The 20809-nt window shown below is 46.8% G+C and overlaps 1 protein-coding gene across 1 annotated transcript in view; it reads right to left on the reverse strand.

Moving 5' to 3' along the window:
- Positions 1-20809, reverse strand: part of PFKP (phosphofructokinase, platelet) — a gene marked incomplete at its 3' end in the record, with an annotated part of 69462 nt that overhangs the window by 7729 nt on the left and 40924 nt on the right. Inside the window, exons 9-17 of the mRNA XM_080717162.1 lie at positions 19237-19329; positions 18544-18669; positions 16089-16153; positions 15274-15343; positions 14876-15022; positions 13867-13937; positions 11530-11617; positions 10280-10432; positions 855-1019 (exon numbers count right to left, since the gene is read on the reverse strand). Coding sequence (XP_080573288.1) covers positions 855-1019; positions 10280-10432; positions 11530-11617; positions 13867-13937; positions 14876-15022; positions 15274-15343; positions 16089-16153; positions 18544-18669; positions 19237-19329 — 978 coding nt within the window. The remainder of the gene's footprint in view (positions 1-854; positions 1020-10279; positions 10433-11529; positions 11618-13866; positions 13938-14875; positions 15023-15273; positions 15344-16088; positions 16154-18543; positions 18670-19236; positions 19330-20809) is intronic.

The raw sequence follows: 20809 nt of genomic DNA on the forward strand, positions 1-20809 counted from the left end.
ATGAGTCCTCAAGTAAACAGTGGACTTAGGATAGGGGTGTGTCAGTTGTAAGTCACAGACGGCAACATTTCCCGCTGTGGTGGAGGCCAGAAGGTTGGATAGGGAGTCGATGGAAAACCGCCATACCTCTTGTACCATTTTGCTATAAACCTAGAAGCGTTCTGAAGTCTGCATGCATACACACAATGATGTATAATTATAATTACAATGACGTATCAGTGATTATATCATAAGTCAGGGAAAAGTGGGAAGTGTGGCTCACGCCTTGTTTCTGGTTGGTCTCTGCACTGTCACCCTCCACCACCAATGACAGGTGCAGAATTAACTGCTTCACTGCCCCAGGCCACTTCAGTGAGCCCCTTACCTCCCTAAAAAACAGTGCTTCACAGCCAGCAAGACCTGCTTCTCTTGGCTGAGCTCAATGCTCCAGGGAGGAGCATTTCCCTCCAACCACCACAAATCACATCCTGAGATCTTCAAAGATGCCAAAAGTCTGGGACATAGGGTCCTGTGTCAAAAGCCTGGCGAGTGCTTAAATTATCACATCCTTATAAAAAAATCACTTTTAAGTGGCTTCTGACATAACCTAAGGAGAAGCATCACCTAATAGAGGAAATTATTTCATTGGAGACAAAAAAAAAAAAAGGCCTGTGGTTTTACACACAAGAATAAAAGGTACCTTCAATTCTACCTCCCCACTGCTGCCGCCAAAGGGCCTAGTACTGAAGTGGTAGCATCTAGATGTGAGATGACCACTGAGGGCGTACAGAGCTTGGCAAGTTTTCCAATACCATCTCCATCCCCACCTCATGGATTCAAAGCAAACAGGGACAACAGAGGCCGTGTCTAGGTACCTGCAGATCTCTGATATCGAACGGCTCTTCGAAAATGTAGGCTGCGTCCGCTCCAGCTGCGAGGCCCCCCATATTGGCCAGGTAGCCACAGTAGCCCCCCATGGTCTCAATGATGAACACGCGACGCTTGGTCCCACTGGCCGACTGCTTGATCCGGTCACATGTCTGGTCGGATAAGGAGAGGAGTCATTCCAGCCCAGGACCACCACCCCACCCTGCTCCCCCAGCAAGCTATAGCAAGCCCCTCCACCACGCCCCAGCATGCAGCAGGAGACAGAATAACAGCGCACATAGCTACCAGAATGCTGCTGCCTTTGAACCAGCTTCTATATTACAATCGCAGGAGCTATGGCTACCTGGCCATTATCTTCCCGCTGGACACCTTAAGAGGTGATGGGAAAGATGCTCAAGCCAGTTCGCTGTTTTGCTTTCTAAATGTGTCCTTGCTAAAAAAAAAAAAACTTTGGCAGGAAGCTGATATTGGCTGGTGCAAATTCAGATTTTCATGTATTAATTGTTTAGCTTAGTTGATGGAAATTGCTGTGATTTTTCTCTTGGAAAGCTCCCTGTGCTGTTAAGGTTTGGGTCATCTTCAGCTTATCCTTAGACACCGCGTCATGCTTAGGGTACCTCCACTCAGACAGAGCAGCTTCTTAGAGGCATCCAGGGAATCTTCAGGCACACGGGTCTCATAATGAAACGTCTCGCCATCCACCCTCAGCAAGGACCCAGGCTCAGGGCGAAGATCAGAGACGTCCACCTGCTGCCTCCCACCTGCGGCATTCATTTCCATAGGACACCGCCAAACCTTCTAACCCGGCTCTGGTCATCCAACCTGTTCACACAAAACTGAGATCCAGCTAGAAACCCCACATCTGATCATATTCCAAATATTCACTAGCCACTTTTAAGTACAGTCAAGACCCTTGGATAGGATCTCTGACCTTGCAAATGCCCAGCCCTGAGGCCCATTCCTGGCTCCAACCTCCATCCTGGGACAGAGATGTGATGTTCTCCTCGGAGTCTCCACAGTAGCCACTCTCTAGGCACAGGGTGTGCTGGATAGAAGCCCCCAAAGTTACTGATCCTGAGCCCTAGAACCTGTCAAGATTCCCTCATATGGAATCAAACCAAGGACCTAGTAGCAGAGATGGCCCTGGAATAGTCAGGTGACCCCTAAACGCCTCTACACCTGTTCTTACAAGGAGGCAGAGGAAGATGAGACCCAGGGGGCAGAAAAACCTTTGGGCACCAGAATAGCATGCTACATGGAGCTGGGGGAAGCAGCCAGGGAACAGGCCCTTTCAGGACTGAAGAGGCAAGGACAGCCCCTCCCTGGGGCAACTTAGCTCCTGACCTTCCCGTTCAGGGCTGTGAGAGAAGTAGAGTATGGCTTTAAGGCACCAAGAGTGTGGTGGTTGGTGACAGCCACAGGAAACACATAGGCCCCCTCCTGCCTACTCACCTCTGACCCAGTTAAGTGTCATTTCCTCAGGAAACCTCCGAGCCCTGGGACAGACTCAGATCTCTGGGAGGAGCTCTCTCAACACTTGCTGTCCTTTCCTGATAGAAAGCACCCCGCTTCATCGTCCTACTGTAGATAACGTTTTGGGTGCATCTCACGAGAGGTAAATTTCAGGAGGAAAGGAATCCTAGGGCGGGCTTACACCACTGTTGTACCTTCAGCCCCTCCAGTACAGAGGGGCTCAATACATATCCAGTTAAAAAGCAAGGGCTGATGGTACAAATTCAGCTAGTCCCTATGTTCTGAATGGAGGGTGAAGTTGCGAGCTGGGGATGGGGCTCTCTTGAGGCCAAGGGCTGTGGATCTCTGAAATATTCACTTTGAATTAAATTTAAATGCATGCTTTAACAAATGTAGGGCACATTAAAATCATTTCAACATAAAATTCCAGTTTAATGGTTTCTTATCCTTCTCAAATAATTAGCTGAGATACTAGAAGCTCATGTTTTGCTTTAGTTGGGTTGTTAGCTCTGCTTCTCTAGAAGCTCAGTGAGAGGATTCTATGGGACCACCTCTCTTTTGGTCCTGGAGATTGAACCCAAGGACATTCTATCTCCAAGCACTACTGACAGCCTTCTATTTTAGTTCAAAACAAGTTCTAAACTGCAGAGAGCCTTGCTAAGTCACCTAGGCTGGCCACAAACCTGCAATCCTCCTGTCTCAGCCTCCCAAATACTGGGATTACATAGGTGTGCCTTCACACCTAGCTCCAACTCTCACCTTTGTGCTATTCAGGGACAGGGGACAAAAACTAAACTAGTACCCAAAGAGCCCACAGCAATTACTGAACAAGGATGCAGAATTCTGTGGGAGGGTTCTCGTTGCTTTGTCTTGGATCTTTTTTTAATTTTTTGTGGTACTGGGGATTGAACCCAGAGGCTTTCTACCTCTAAGCTACACCCCCAGTCAGATTTTATTTAGAATCAGGGTCTCACCAGGTTGCTAAGAGCCTTGCTAAGCTGCCAAGACTGGCTATAAATATGCAATCCCCCTGTCTCAGCCTCCCACGTACTGGGATTACAAGTACACGACACCACGCCCAGCTTATTTTTATTTTGAAATAGTGTCTCACTAGGTTGCTGAGGCTGTCCTTGAACCTGTAATTTTCCTGTTTCAGCCTCCCAAATACTGGCATTACAGGTGTACATCACCACGCCTGGCGCTTAGGGTCTTTCTGTAGGCATTAAAGTACTTGGATCCTCTTTTCATGGTCCTTGTATAGTCATGGGACAGAGCAGCTGGCTGCGTTACACCACCACCATGTCCAGAGCCACAAAACCACGTGGGTTATTTGTCCAATTCAATCTCCCCTGCCCCACGTCTGTTCTAACGTCTACCAAACAAACTTGACACCTGACAAAGACCCTGCTTTCCTGTGTGTCACTGACTGTAATGACCAAGGACAGCCGGGTTGGGAGAGCTAGCCTTTGCTTAGCGCTTAAGTCCACTGTCCCTCAACACTGCTCATTACCTAGATTGTACCCGAAGGCTTGAATTAGTGTCTTCTAAAAATAGTTAAGGTATTCTAGCCATGCCTTATCCCATTACTCAAAGTAGTGTTGATAAGGGAATGGCTCCAGGACAAACGCCATCCTGCCACGGGTGGGTGCCACATGGAGGGGGCTCCTCTGAGTTTGAAGTGTGGGGGGGGTCACAGACCAGCATCTGCGTAGATGTTTTCACTGTGCATCACACACTAACACTCGCCCTTGTCACCTCTAGATCACTATGGGGAAACTTCTGGTAAGATTCGCAACGGAGGAAAAGCTCCCAACTATTGTTCAAGAATCGCTAACCGTTTGCTACACTGGTTTTCAAAACTACAAGTGAAAAGATGAAGACTGGAAAGCTAGGGAACTCTGGTGTGGGGACAGCCACGCGCTAACAAGCGAGGCCGTCAGCTTTCCCATGGCTAAGGGAATTTCAAGGTAGCCGACCGAGGAACCGCCCTGACCAGGAGCAGGGGCTGGACAGCAGCTCTGGTCTGTGTCGTCCAGCAGAGGGCAAAACATGCAAGGTGAGGCGGCTAGAGCTGCCCAGCTGGTGATAAATTTAAACCATGCAGTTATTAAAGGACAGGAAAACCCAGGTCAGTGCCTGGGCCCTAACAGCATTAGGTACTGGCAGGTATTTTACCAGTTTCTTTATAATCTTTAACATGAAAAAAAAAAAAAAAAGACAAAACTCCAGAAAGGAGTAGGCCTACACCAAGTAGGTCCCAGGGAGGCTGGACACTGGCCATGAGCTGAGGCCAGACTCCGAGGGGTCAGAGGTCAGGATGCTACAGAGACACCAAGAGACCCAGTGAGCTGCCTGGGACGTGCCCCCGAGTTTCAGAGTCGAGTTGTTAAAGTTTCATGGAGATTTAGGGCACTTTGGCCTAAGCAGGGGCCTTTCCCTCTTTTCACTGCCTTACATAATTTGACTCGGAGAAGTCTGGAAAAAAAACGTTTTCCAGGATTCTGTGCCAAGTTGAGCTAAGGAAACTCACCATCAGAGTTATGGGTTTTCACTGCAAACTCTGGTGCCAATTTGGACTTGAACACTAGTGGCTGTCCTCCTGTGGTTGGGAGGGGGCTCTGGGCATGGCAAGTCAGAAGTCACATGTCTAGCTAACTATTTGGTTAGGACCACGCCCAGCAGCAAAGCCCTTTGGAGCTACCGGGAAGTTCTGTCCAATCCAGATGGATTAGCATATTGGGCCTGTGAAAGCCCAGAATGTTGCACATTAACACTACAGATATGAGTTAGCACCACAGTCAGCCCTGGATTAGTCCTGCCCCGCAGGATGTGCAGTTGGACATTGTGACTTCAGTTCCTAGACGGCCCCTCATCCCACTAGGGACAGCACGCATCCAAGCTGTGGCCTGTGGCTCCCTTGCACAGGGGTCAGTACCACTCCAGCTTGGAGCTCTACTTAGCGGGCACCTGGGTCCCCATGTCTCCGCAGCATCCTGTGACCCGCCTTTAATGTTACACGTTTCTAGCTATCCAAGCTTCAGTTAGCAGAAGCCTCACCCCCAAAAGAATGATGCCCGATGCCTACCTCATTTAGGCGGTTCAGAGTTACACAAAATACATTTATATAATATTTGACATTTAGTCAATCAAGACAGGCTCTCCCTAAAAGAAACTTGAGGAAGTTAACCTATTATAAAAACTGAAATAAAGGTAAACTAATAGGGAAAAAAATGTGGATCTTTCATTTGAAAAGACTGAATGGGTTTTCCCTTTCGATTTCTCCCTGAGTCCTGATAGTGCAGGACAGGAAGGGGAGGAAAAACAAAAAAAAACCCAAATGAACACTGGACCTGATGGGCAGTCTTAAGGCAGAAGAACAGACTTGCTAAAACAAAACAGTGTAAGGGTAAAAGCCGTCTTCTTACCTCGACAACCGAGTTCAGGCCAGTGTCAGAACCAATGCTTATTTCTGTGCCTGGGACATTGTTGCTAATGGTAGCGGGCAGGACGCACATGGGGATGCAAAACTCCTCGTGTTTGTCTCGGGCGTCGCCCATCATGACCACGCTGTGATAAGCCTGAAGCAGCAGGGCCGGGTGGTTAGCGGGGCACAAGGAAGTCAGGCAGCCCAGGATGTGACAGGGAAGGACAGACGTGGGAAGCAGCTTTGTGCAGACCGACAGAGCCCAGGGGGCCTGGATTAGCTTCTGTGGCTGGAGCAGGGCATAGCTCAAAGAGGCACGGGGTGCAGCCCGGCCTCCTCCCTGACCCTGAGGGGGTCCCAAAGCAGCAGAGACAGCTGAGGAGGTGCAAGGCGGGAGCAGCAAAGCAGGCGTCAGGCAAAGCCAGGGACAGAGGCGGCGGCAGGGTGTTAGTCATTCGCTCAAATGGCTGGCTCGTTCCTTGGCATTTCAGAGTCTGAGGGAAGAGCCAGCTAGGCAGCAAGGTTCAGTGCAACACCAATCACGTAACTTCTGTGAGTGGAGCAGAGCACAGGGCTGCTGGGGTGACATCAAATGCCTAGTATTGCCTGTGCAAAGCGGGTCACCTGCAGGCTGACTCCACACCACCAGACACGGAAGAAGTGTGCAGATACATAACCCACAGGCCCGTCACCAGGGACCCTGGCTCCAATGGCTGGCTCTGTTCCCCATTAGGAGCATCTGTGCTTCCTTTTGGGGGCAGGGCTGGGGGCTTCCTTTTCAGGGCCCTTTGTAGAGCATAACATTAAGCAGGATAGATCAGTGGGAATCTGATGCATTGCTTTGGAATTTCCACGTGAAATTGCTTGATTGAGGTCAGAAAGGTGAGCTTAAGCGCCCAGAGATTTTTAACTCTGTGCCTTGGGGTGTTAACCGGGTTAGTAGAGTACAGGTCCACTCACCCATAGTTCCTAAATCCAAGCAGCTCCCAACAGGGCAAAGCATGCTGTAAAACCACTTGGCTGCAATCCTGACCCATTCATTTACGATCTTTGGTGTCAATATGTCGGCACAGTCTACCACAGATACGTGCATGATAATAGCGCATGCTCTGTATTAATTACCTTTCTGAAATCCACACATTCGCAGTTCTAGAGGAGCCCATGTGACCTGAGGATTCTGAACGGTGGGCTGTGGGCCTGTAGTAGGTTAGTCCTTGAAGCGGTCAGTAGGGAGGGGACACAGGGCAGTAGGCACTGGGCAATGACAGGATGCAGCAGAGCGGGGTCTCCCCATGACGTTCCTACTAAAGCTCAGCCCGAGGCTGGTCTCCTGTGGACCCTGCTTTTCTGCCTTTGTGTGGGAGCTTTTACAGCCCTACATTCAAAATGCAAATGTACTTCAGAACCACTAAAGAGCTATCCAGACACGGCCATTGGCCAGCGCCCATGCTGATGGGCAACCAAGCACAGCTTAGAAGAGCACTTACACTGGCTATACTAAGGGACACTGGCCACCAAAGTTTTCCACATGGGCTGGGTGGGACCTGGGTTCCCAGAGAAGAGGTGGTGGGATGGGAGGTTAGTGTCTGATCTCCACTCTGAAACCTCTGATCATGGCTGTATTGCCACAAGTACTTTCTGCCTTCTGGTCACTCCTCTTATACCCACCAATCTTTGAGCAAATAAGAAAACTTTGGGTAAAGGGGGAGCCCTCTGCCCAGTGATGACACGGGAAAGTTTTGCCTCAAAACCCTGTAGGAGCAACAGTGAGCACTGCTCCAGCCTGCAAGCATGCACATTTTAAAACATCAAGCTGTCCTGGACATACGGAGCCATCCACACCAAGATAAGGAGTGGACAGGGTCTTAGAGACCTAATTATAGTTTCTTGGTGTTCAAAATTCAGGGCTACCGGCAGGGCTGGGAGTGTTGATACCTTCGTGACATTCGATGGCAACTTGTACCCAGCTTGTTTTTGTTTTTTGCTTTTTTTTACTAGAACAAAATGCCTTGTGATTTTGAGAAATAAAAAGTTAAGTCCAGTTGAAAAGCTCCAACACTGTATCATGAGAATTTCCTCAACAGCTGCTCCCAGGTCTTTTGTTAGGCCCCGCCCAGATGACTCACTGGCCATTGTACCGCACCTACGAGGATCCATTTCCAGGGGTGATCTATGGACAGACGTGGTGCTGCTGGCAAGGAAGCAATGGTTAGTGTAGATGACGCAAGGTCCAGAGATCATGAAAGCTTAATAGAACTGGCTCAGGGTCTGTCAAGAAATCAGCTAGAATTAGAGATGCCCAGGGCTTGTCAATTAAATGCTCTCCAGGGCCAAGGGCATTATGCTAGAAACGAAACATCAAGATATGAGAACAGAAGGTGCACAGGTGAAGTGTTTAGCATTCATGTCTTAAGCTGCTGAATAAGGTGAGAACTGAGAGCAATTTGCCACAGGCCCCTCAGTCACCGTTTCCTAGATTCATCAGGGAGGACCCAGAGTGACCTTGTAGTACAGCCTTATGTCACTTCCTGGAGATGATAGCAGCCCCCTTCCAGTTTCGTGGCCAGCCTCGCCTAGTTAAAAACCCAAGTCCGCACTACTAGGAAGGGAGCAGCTTCATTTCACCTTTAATCAAGAGAGCTCTGGGAAGAGAAGGAAGCCACATTCCTATGTCAGTCCCTTTCCCTTTCGGATACAGAAGGGGCTCTTAGCTGTTTTATCCCCCACAGCCAGCTCCAGCCCACTTGATATTTTGCAGAGGCTCTCCTGACCGTCTGGCTCAGGTAACTACCTTGAGAGAGTGAGTGGACACGACCTCGGAGCCTCAGATGCAGAGTCCAAGACTCTGTCCACACACATCCACTTACCATGTGAGACCACGCCTCAAGCCCAAAGCATGGTACACTACCTACATGTTCTTTTCCTCTCAGGCATAACTGTTGGTTAACTTTGAGAAACTCAAAAGAAAAAGAAAAAAGATGTCCACATTCAAGAAAAAAAAAAAATCACACAATCCCTCTCGGGGAAGGAAAAAGGAGATGAGATGATTTGGTTTTTTGTTTTTTTTTTCTGCCTATATATTTGGGTTTTCAAATTTTTAACTATATGAGTCATATTTGCAATCTGGGAGAAAACAGTTCTTCACAACAAAAGGACTTTGGAATTATAAAGTGACTCTTTCCTTCACGCCTGAAAGCGTGCACCGAGTTTCGACAAGGGCACACACGCCAGCCTTGGCCACTGGCTGTATAAGTTCCTGCTAAGTACAAATGCCAGCCTCCGGGTTCCTCATCCATCGCCCTCAAGTGGGTTCCAGTTAGGAGACAGCAAGAGGAAAATGAAGTCCAGTTGCTTCCCCTGCAAGCTGGGCTGACCCAGACTCAAGAGCTAGCAAAGGCAGGTAAAAGCAAAACAACAACAAAGATGGAATCTACTGTGGTAGACACCAGCCTTTACAGTCATGAATGAAGATCACCGAAAGCCCACATCAGTCAACGGCAGCCAAAGCAATGGCAACATCTAAGAAAGCTCATGCGACTTCAAGAGGTTAGCGACTGCATACAAAATCAACTTTGCTTCCAGGAAACACTGGCCACGGTCGCTTTAGCAGGAAAGCAAAAGAAAGTTTAAGAAGTTCAGAAAAGCAAGGAGTAAAGGCTAAGCATTACTTACCCTTTAGATTTCACTTTAGAAGCATGTTAGCTTTTATTTACCAGTGCTAGAAACTAGTGTCAAGAAGTTTAAGACAATAAAAATTTTTTTGAAAAAACATTCACAAGATTTGGGGCTCAGGAAGAAGAATTAGAAAATTGAGAATTTATCCAGTTTTAGACACTGAATTAAAAAAGAAAAAGTGAGATGTATTCTGATTTAGATACTCGTCTTCAGTCTCCCATCTGAATGACCATGTACAATTTAGAAACATGATACACAGGGCATCCATCCACATTTCGTTATGGCCTTTTGGCAAAATATGCACATATTTTTTAGATATAAGATTGACAATTTGATAGGGAAAAAAATAACTGCCATAATAAAAGTGTAAACAAAGTGACAGTAAAAGTCAAAGAATAAAGTTATACTGTGTTTAGTTGAATTTTCTACCCTTAGATATCAAGGTAGAAAATCCTGGGCTGGGATTTACTCATAATAAGGTATTTATAGGCTAGAAGAAAATTAGGTTAAAAAAAAAAAAGTAAAATTTAATTTTTAAAGATGATCAAATCATAAAACTGAGCTCCAAGACGGCCCAAGTGAAGGATGTCACTGTCACATGAGTGTTTTCAGTTAGGATGTATCATCCCAACAGCTGCACAGAAGAGGATATAAAAATTTGGGGAGCTAGATCAATGATTTTCAGAGCCTAAAAGGCTTTTTAGTAGATTTCTCCTGAAAAAGAAAGAAGGCCCTCCCTGTTTGGGATGTGTTTCTGGAGCACTGGTAGACAAAAGGGGCTGGGCCTGGGTTAGTAGCAGCCGCACACTGGACACCTGCTTTGCTGATGCGCGCACTTACATCCGTGATAGTGTTCAGGGCAGTGTCCGCCCCGATGCTGAAATCGGAACCAGGCACATTGTTGGAGACAGTGGCAGGGACCATAACCATAGGGACACAGAACTCCTCGTGCTTCTCCCGGGCAGCTGACAGCTCTAGGAGTCCCAGGTAGGCCTGTCAGATAAGTGTGTGTGATTGGGGGGCCAAGAAGGGGGCAGCTGAGAGGGAGAGCGAGCGGGCAGGAGAGCCTGGGGGAACCACGTCTAACACAGCACACAAGGCACATACTGGGGTATCATTGAGCCTCTAAAAAAACAAGCGACAGATATATATTAAGAGCACAGACAAGGATATAAGGTTTTCTAAGCACACAGGAGAAAACAAGGCATTATCATTTAGAAGAATGCGTCTCTTCTTGGTTACAGTTTGGTTAGTTGAAGTTCTTTTATTTCTTAAAGTAAGCACTTTAAAGCATGATGGTACACACTTGTAATCCCAGTACTCAGGAGGCCGAGATAGGATCACAGGTTTGCAGCCAGCCCCTGCAACTTAGTGTGGCCCTCTGCACGCAACTTAATGAGACCCTGTTTCAAAGTAAAAAAAAAAAAAAAAGGCTGAGGGTGTAGCTCAGCTACACCTGGGTTCAATCTTCAGCACACAAAAATGAACATTTTATTGGACTTAGTTAAGGACTGCAGTCCAACATACAACTAAAAAAAAATCTAAAAAGAAAATTTAGCAGACCTAATTTCCTTTATCAATGGAATTCAAGCTCACAAGATAGATTTCTACAAGCTGAAAATATATCAGAACTCACCAGAGAGATGAATCTCAGTTGTCTAGATGGTCAAACATTTGCTTCCACATTAAGGGACTTAATTGAAATTGTTTGTTTTGTCTTTTTTTGGTCCTGGGTATTGAACCCAAAGCATTCTACAACTGAGCTATACCCATAGTCTTTAATTAGTTGTTTGTAATAAGGTCTTGGTAGATACGTTACTGCAGATGGTCTTAAACCTGTGATCCTGTCTCGGCCTTTCAAGTACTGGTATTATAGGCATGTGCCACCATGCCTGGCTGGGTCAATCTTATAATGCTACATTTTGCCACCCTGATATTTACTGGATATTACAATTACCCAGTAGCAAATAGGCCTGGGAATCTATAATCGCAGTTTGCAAAGAGGAGCCAACAAGTTCTACACTTCTTGAAGCTAACAGTATTGTCACAACTCCGAAATTAACAGGCAGGTCAGCAAAGAAACGACCTACCTCAAATCCACCAATGAGCAACAGGGCATTGATGCTATGAATGCGCATCTGTGAGGCGATGTCGGCCAGGAACTTCCCAGGTAGGATGCTAAAAATATTGAAACCCGGGGGTGAGGACAGGCAATGGCAAACCCCAGGAGCCCTCTCTGTCCCCGCTCCCTTCAATGGCCAATCGAGTGGCATTAGGGAACAGAACTCAGCTGCTTCTGCCTGCCTTTGTGGTAGGCAGAGCAGCTAGGCAGGGGTGGCTGGGAATCCACCTCCAGAGAAGAGTGTTCCCAAAGCCATTCGAGAAGAAGTGCTGGAGCTAAGAGCGCCACATAAGAATTCTGATGCCTCATTAGAAAACTTAACCAGAATAGCCTACCGCTATGACAGTAATCGCTTAGGTGGAAATTTCCAACTTTCAAATTTGTGTGCATGGGAGTCTGTGTGTACGTAGAACTTAGAGGACTGGAACATATATACAAATATATGAATATATAAGTATAATATAGAAATATATGTAAATATACATACTTGGATTGTATATTATTTGGATTGTATGTTATTTGGAAGTATGTGCGTATACAATATGTCTAAACATATTATTCAGCGTGATCACATTTACAACTACATCCAGCAGGGCATGGTGGCACTGGTCTGTAATCCCAGTACTTGGGAGGACTGAGACAGAAAGATCGCAGGTTCAAGGACAACTTCAGCAATTTGGCAAGCCCCTCAGCAACTTAATGAGACCCTGTTTCAAAACAAAATAGGGCTGGGGGTGTAGCTGAGAGGTAGAACACCCCTGGGGTTCAATCCCCACGACCACAAAAAACTTTTTAATTTAAATAAATCCACCCACGCTTGCTATTCCCCTCCTGTTTAGTTACCCATTTTAATTAATTAATCAATTATTTTGGTGGTACTGGGGTTCCTGGAGGCCCTTTTACCTACGGGCTACACTCCCAGACCTTTTTTTTTATAATTTTATTTGGAAACAGGGTCTCTTAAGCCAGCGCAGCTGGCTTCGAACCTGCGTGATCCTCCTGTCTCCGCCCCCCAAGCGCGGGGATTACAAGCGTGCGCCACCACGCCTGGCTAGTTACCCATTTTAAAGGGCATCATCAATAACCAAACTTCAAGACCAGGAAAATATTTGGCTCTGCCTCCTTTCCAAGGTTACATCCAACACCTGTTCCTAATCTTTATATATATATATATATATATTTGTGGGAGAAAAAAAGTACTTATGCTTTGGGTAGATGTATGAGTTGTAGGGAAAAATATTCAAACGTGGCAAATCAGGGCAACCAAGCAGATATGCCTAACTGCAAAGGCCCTGCCAGCCGCTGATGTAGGCTTTAAACGTCTTCAGACTGCTTCAGCTTCATCTTCAGCTGCCACACCTCACTCCCCTAATCACTCAAAAGCAATACCCAGCATGCCTGGGCTTGAGGTGCCTTGGCCAGTCTGCAGAAGCCGGGAGAGCACAGTGACATACATCTATTTAGTAGACCTTTGTGTCCAGACAGCCTTGGGTCCAAGGCTCTTATGACTGAGCAGAAGTGGCTTTGGAGAATTGACCCAGCCCTTTGGAATACCCCAGCCGCTAGGCGATGCTGGTTTTAAGTCCTAACAAATGGCTTAGACAATTTTTTTTGGAACAATAAGCCATGGAACCCGACATTTATTATGGTTACCTGAAAATTACTTTCTTGCTATATCAAAATGTAAACTATAATAATGACTGTTAATGGGTGCAGCCTGAGATAATCAAAGATGGAAAAGACTCAGGCTTAAATAACAGCGTGTTAGAATACGCTATCTCCCATCCTATCCCCCAGCTACCCAGGAACACTGAAGCTGACTATAATTCAGAAAAATTTACTTTTACGCCAGAATTACTCAGGCCACTTTCTCAGTTGTGGAAATCAGCCTTGAATCACCAGGTAGCTTAACTGTGTTGTTCCCAACAACATGTCACTGTGTGGGCAGTGCCTTAGTGCTATTTACACAGCACAGTTACCATAGCCTGGTGATAAGCACTCGTCTATATTGCCCCAGATGAGATAAAAGCTCTTTGGGCACCATTCTCTTCCGATGAATTGAAGGTAACCACCAGTTACCCTCACCTTCCCCCCTCTTTCTCTTTCCAAACTGAGATTCATTCCCAGGTCTCTAAACCAGCACCAGGTCCCTGGAACAAGGCCAGGTATGTGCCCTTGGCCCTCTTGCTGTAGGATTTCCTTATAGGAAATTAGAAGCAGCACCCACACCAAGCTACTGCATTATAAAATATGCCTTTTTCTTCTCCTTTCAGAGCAGGTCAGAGAGATAAGATTTGGAAATTACCGTTTTGTCCCGAGAATGGACCCTCCTTGGCCAGTCCAGCCTCCAACGTCTCCCCAGCCAATTTCCTTGATCTAATATAAAAACAGTCAAAAAGCAAAGAAATAAAAGGGATCTATAAAGCCTTAAGAGAAGATCATATTCCTTTAACTTCAATGAGCTACATTTCTAAAAAGATTGGTGAAGCTTCATAGGACTATTTTCTCATGGCGATGCCAGAGTCAAGGCATGGTGTGACTGTCTAAGGTTCAAGAACTAATGGAGAACCCCAGGGAAAGTCCGCTCTCCCTGCCTGTCGAGGACCTCAGCATCTTGACCCAAGGCATATGTGTGCACACTGGGTGGGCAGTTCAGCTGGCCAGATTCCTTCACCAGGAAGTAGAAATATCATGGTCTTTGTACTAATAAATTATAAAAATCCTTCCAGTCCTATAAAGTGAGAGCCAATTAAAAAAGAAAGACAGCCGGGCGTGGCGGCGCATGCTTGTAATCCCGGCATTCAGGAGGTTGAAACAGGAGGATTGTGGCTATAGACAGCCTCAGCTATTTAGTGAGGCCCTCTGAAACTCACCAAGACCCTGTTTAAAAATTAAAAAAAATAAGGCTGGAAGTATAGTTCGAAGGTGCCCTTCGATTGAATGCCCTTGGATTCAATCCCCAATACCACAAAATAAAAATAAAAAGTGCTAAAGCTTTCCATCTTAGTGAGTGCTTTGGGTATACCAGAGCCCATGCACCCTTGCCTACCAGAGCCCATTCAGTCCTATGTGGGGACCCGTCCCTGCTCTATCATCACCTAGTGCCTTTAAGGAAACTTGAAACAACACTAAGTATTGGGTTTAATTTGAGGGCCTAGACCCTCTTACTTAGGGAAGAATCCTAAAGGAGAAGCTATCTCTTAATAATTTTGATAGTCACAATCCTGGGTTACAAGCATTGCAGGAATGGGGAGCCTGGGCCTGGCCAGGTACGGTGTTATTCTCTACCTTCCACGGGCCTCAGGGATCCTCACCTGGCCTTTGGCAAAGCCGTCAAAACCGTCATAGACTGCAAACATCTTGTGGCCGTCCGCGATCCCCACTCGCACCGCCGAGCGCACAGCCGCATTCATCCCGGCCGCAGGAGCCCCCACATTGATGATAGCCACGTTGCAGTTGCTCTGACAAGAGGAGGGGGCCCAGGTCACCAGGCATGCACAAGCTTACCTTACTGCATGTGCAAGGGAACACATCGTGCCGGGTTAGATGACGGTGGCCGTGCTGCACGTTCAGGGTCTCAGTGGACAGGTTGGTCTCAGAGGTCGAGGATGACCTCCCTGACATTTGACCTTGGACTCGAGTCCATGAGGGCAGAGGGCACAAAGGCCATACATAGCAGGGCTGGGGCAGCACCAGAGGAGAGGCCTCCTACCTTCGTGATCTGATCGTCAGGCAACTTGATGGCAAGTCTCTTGTAGATGTTGAGGTTGGCCTCAAAGCTCCTGAAAGAAAACCACGTGGTTGAGTCAAAGCTGAGAATATAGGACATAACAGCAAAAACTGCATCAGGGGACAGGGGCCATACAGGATGGCAGATTTGCCAACAAGATAGTTTGGAAGTGCCCAACCCACCTAGTGGCTGCTGGGGAAGAAAAAGGCTCAGATATTACACAGGGCCTGCAGAACACTAGGCAGGGAGCCTCAGGGCTAAAAAAAAAAAAAAAAATCTAGTTCAGAAGCAGTCTAAAGAAAAATGTCAGCCGGGTGTGGTGGCGCACGCTTGTAATCCCCGCGTTTATGAGGCGGAGACAGGAGGATCGCGCTGGCTTAAGAAACCCTGCTTCCACATAAAAAAGTATAAAATAGGTCTGGGAGTTCAGCCTGTGGGAGTGTAGCCCGGAGGTAGAAGGACTTCCAGGAACCCCAGTACCACCAAAACAAAACAAGAAATGTCATTCTCAGATTCTCAAGTTCACTGCAAAATTCTCGCAGCATGAAACCCTGCACCTTAATCTCAGATTCTGAATAATGCATATCCTGTCTCCCTCCCCTAAATAATCTTAAGCAGAAAAAAACATCTCTACCTAATTGTCTAGGTTGTCAACCTACAGAAACTATGGCCTTCTTTCTCACTTTACTTTTTTGAATTTTTATACTGAGAATAAGCACAGCCTCCAAGCACATGCTAGATGGTCAGGCCCAAGGACCGCAAGTTCCTTTAAAACAGTTTCCTACAAAACAACTCACCTCCCCCGGAGCCGGACGGCATCTTTAAATCTTCTCTCATCCATTGCCTTTTGTACATCCTGAGTCTTAAAAGAAATAAAAACCGAAAAGAGAATGAGTCAGGGTTCTCATCTCTCCACGAGTGGACATCCCCCACAGCCTGGCCAGTAGCCCCTCGGTTGGGGGACAAGACCACTGGCTGCTGCTGCACCTGACGCTGGTCAGCAGCTGGCCTGTCAGTGTGCAGGCTGAAGTCAGAGCCCCAGGGCCACCTAGCTCAGACTGCTTCCAGGAGGAAAGTGGCTCCTGCTCTCTGTGGCCACGAGGGCACAAGAATGTTACCCTCCAACAAGGATTTCAGCCCGCAAGAGCGAAACAGGAGGAAACGGGTCTCTCCGGGAAGGTTCTGGGAAAATTCTTAATTTGATTCTAGTGGGTAAAAAGCAAAACCCAGGTTGCCACCTTGCTAGGGGCTACAGAACCTAAGTATACGCACAGCAAGCGGAAAAAAGAGGGACAGGGGCTACCCCAGGATAAAGGACTCAGGACTGACACATTTCCCTAGTTAATTTAAGGATCTGGGGCAAGTTGCGTGTCTCTCCCAGCTTGTATTTATTCATTTATAAGGTGAAAAGAAAATGCCCTGATTTCCAATGTGATGTATGGTTATAAAAAGCTGACCTTTAGGAAAATAATTTACAAGCCAGGCCTGGTGGCACAAGTTTGTAATCCAGTACTTGGGAGTTGAGACAGGAGGATTGCAGGTACAGAAGCCAGCCTCAGCTACTTAGGCACTCAGCTACATAGTGAGAGCTTGTTTCAAAATAAAGAATAAAAAAATAAGAACCAGGTGTAGTGGTGCACACTTGTAATCCTAGCATTTGGGAGGCTGAGACAGGGGGATTGTGGTTCGCAGACAGCCTCAGCTACTTAATGAGGCCCTTTGCAACTCAGTGAGACTATTTCAGAATAAATAAAATATAGGACTGGGGGTATAGCTCAGAGGTAGAGTGCCTCTGGATTCCATCCCCAGTACTGCAAGAAAAAAAAAAATGAAAAATAGGGCTGGGGGTGTAGCTCAGAAATACAATGACCCTGGGCTCAATCCCCAGTGTCACAAAAATAAGCTCGACAGATGGCTATTTTTGGCAATAATAAAATCTTGATACGGTTATTTGAAGAAGCCAAGTTAAAGCGTCTTTTCTAGACCAAGAAATTGATACATGAAAAACTGGCTCAAAATAAATGTGCTGTGAATGTTTAGTGCTGTGACCCTCTTAAGCCTACCACCTCTCACACAGTCCAGCCACTTCCTGTCCTCTGTCCCCAAGGAGACATATGTGCACACTTACACATTCTCACAAACACAAAACACACATGCATGCACCCACTAGCACTTACACATTCACACATGCACATACTTGCTTCTTTCCTGTAGATTTTTAAGAATTTTTTTGTGTGTGGTAATAAGGGATTGAACCCAGAAACACTCTACCTTTGAGCTATTCCTCCAGTCCCTTTCTTTTTCAGAAATGGGGTTTACCCAGGTTGACGAGCATCTCACTACTTGCTGAGATTGTCCTTGACCCTCTACCTCAGCCTTCCAAGTACTGTGATTACAAGTGTGTGCCACAATGCCTGGCTTGTTTTGTTTTGGAATGGTTTCCACCCCAAGGTTGGTAAGCCTGGTCTTGATTCTGTGATCCTGTCTCAGACCCCTCAAATACTGAGATTATAGGCATGTGCCACCATGCCCAGCTGTTTTTAAGGTTTTAAATACTGCTTTTTCCAAGTCCCTTGACTAAAATTACTTATCCACGTCTCTCTGTATGTTTTAAAAGGCATACACTGTGGGTTACTGGAAAGACCAAATAAAGTGATATCCAGGAATAAATTTCAGAAAAATAAAATAGCAATTTCAAATGCAAATATCTCCACACCGCCTCATCTACTGAAAATTATAACTCAGTTAGAAACTAACTCATTTTCCCTTCACCCATTTTAGGCATTCCTGGGGTTAGGAGGAACAGCTCAGAATGGAACAGAAAGCCATTCCAATGTCTCATCACAGATCGCAATGTCCTCGGGGACAAAACACAGGAAATGACTGACTTAGTCTGGAGAAGTCTAGCCACATCACACCTTCTCCCCGTGAAAGCCTAGATGACAAAGTCTAATACTTTGTCTTCCCTGCAGCTTCTGGTACCCAGGGGCCATCTGGATGCTATGTGTTGATGGCGTTACTCGAGGATCCTCAGTACACCTGCCTCGTTGGGAGGTCATCTTTAGGAAGTGGGGAGGAGTCAGCACTAGAAGCACCATGGGGCAGGCAGCTCAGAAAACTAGAAAGTAGGGGTGGTGAGGGTTTGTCACACAGGAAGTCAGCTGCTTAAGCCAGAGGAACCCTTTCCGGCTGTTCCTCTGCCAACTGGACACAGGGCACCTGCCATCCCGCCCAGCCCACGCCCCAGCTCACCATCTGCACACACTCCACCAGGGGCAGGCGCACCGCGTGGTTCCCGCTCAATGACACGACGCAGGCCGGGGTCTCAGCGTCAGCCTCCAGCAGGGCGATGACTGCCTCCACACCCATGCGACTGGCCTGGAAATGACATCCGTGAGGCTCAAAGGAGTCCCGCCATCCTATTCCAACATCCTTGGGCAGGAGGCAGCACCGGCCCATACAGACTACCACTGTGGGACCGCAGGACTGTCTACTGCTCTGCATGCTCTCAACACAGACTGGATGGGCTGCTCACCTCCTCCTCTCTCCTCCACCTCCTGTAATAAGATTTTGATTTCCATAGAACTGACCGGGTGGGGAGGTCAGAGATACAGGACAGCAGACATTACTAAGAGCTAAGGAGTCCGACTTTAGATTCCCGCTGTCCCTGTGGGTTGATTCTGAAAACTTGCACTTGGAATCCCTCCTTTCTGCCTCCTAAAGTCCGTGACCTCCTTTCAGGAGGTGCACTGACGTCCTCCATCGATGGTGGGACTCCCAGCATCTGAGGGATCCCAAGATTGCAAGTTTCAAGAAGACTTAAAAGACATGAACTTCCGGCCTTGTGAGGGGGGAGCCTTTGGGACCAATCACTTTCTTTGATCTAGAAACATTTCTTTCCCAGAGACCTTGTGAAAATGCTTGGCGTCCACCGTCCCCACTTACCAAAATGCGGTCAAATGCTGACGGGGTCCCTCCTCTTTGCACATGTCCAAGGATGGTCACTCGCGTGTCGTATCCCAGCTGCGTGACTACAAGCTGCGGGGAGATCTTTGTTAGGAAGTACTGAGCCATGATATGGACATGGTGACTCAAGTTTGATAACTGTTGTTGGCACTGGGGCAAGATTTCTCTACTCTTTCTTCAGATCTAACTCACACTAAATGATCACTTTATGTTTTGCGGTACTGGGGATTGAACCCTGGAACATTCTACCTCTGAGCTATACCCCCAGCCCTTTTTTTTTTTTATTCTTTATTTTTCAAACAAGGTCTCAACTATGTAGCTGGGACTGGCCTTGAACCTGTGATCCTCCTGGCTCAGCCTCCCAAGCACCTGGATTACAAGCATGTGTCACCAGGCCCAACTATAAATTTATAGTTTATAAATTTATAAACTATAAATTTTCTTTCCTAACAAAAATGTTCTCAGGAGTAACTAGAAAACAAAATTTTTTAAAATAATGCTTTCATTAATCAAATGAAATATGTCTTCCAACCTGCAAATGAACAATGCTAACATTTGTCTACAAAAAATTTCAGTAGCTTGCATTTATATTTTATATTTTTTTGAAAATGTCAAAACTTCCCTTGGGCCACCTTTATTTTGTACAGTTGCGATTCGCAGTATGATGCAGGAAAATTGGCCCTGCACCCTTATAAGTACCAGCCCGTGACACGCAGAGACCACCAAACGCCTCCGGGACTTGGTCTCCTCCTCGGGACAGTGGGCTGGCTATTTTGATTCCTTTGTCCCTTCTTGGTCACTGTTGCATGATTTGATCTCCATTTCAATTAACTGAGGGGGAAACTGTCTGGAGTCCACCCATTGCTTCTTGTAAATATTGGCAGGTGCCTTTCACGGGTACCTGTCAATGATTTACATGGTGGTGCAGAGCTGGGACACGAATCAATAGGAGACGCGTTTGGTTCATTTACTGACCATAAATGAAAGATGCCAGGTTGGCAATGCCTGCTGCCCTGACTCGTGGCTGGAGCCGCAGCCTGGGCTAGGGCCTCATCTGTGACTCTGGGATCCTGGGTGACACATCAGACTTAGGGAAACCACTAAGCACCAGACTGAATGAGCATAGTGGCCACAGCCTGCCAAGACCCTGCTCTTCCTCAAAATCACAAGAAAGCCATCGCTCCTGGCCAACAAGTGGCTTTTTTGGTGAGTGTGTGCTCAGCTAATGCTCTGGGGGTCGAAGGCAATGACAGGAATTGCAAGACACCCCCTTTTTCTGCTATTGCAAACAGAAGCTGAGGACAGCTGCCCAGTGGTCAGATATCCCCACCCTTGAGAGCAGCTGACATTTAATAACTAGAACCTACTAACACAAGGAGCACACTTAGCCTCTATACTGTCTTCTTTCTGTTGGGGTTACAGACAGCTTTGAGGAACTAAAACCCAAAAACTCTTTAGAGCTAGGTGCCCCCCAAGCCATTAAGGTATGAGTCATTGTGAAAACGTTTTTAAAAGTGTGACATGATGCAGTGTTCGAAATCTAAACTCTGCC

Source organism: Muscardinus avellanarius (assembly GCF_963383645.1).
Source record: "Muscardinus avellanarius genome assembly, chromosome: 20".
NCBI lineage: Eukaryota > Metazoa > Chordata > Mammalia > Rodentia > Gliridae > Muscardinus > Muscardinus avellanarius.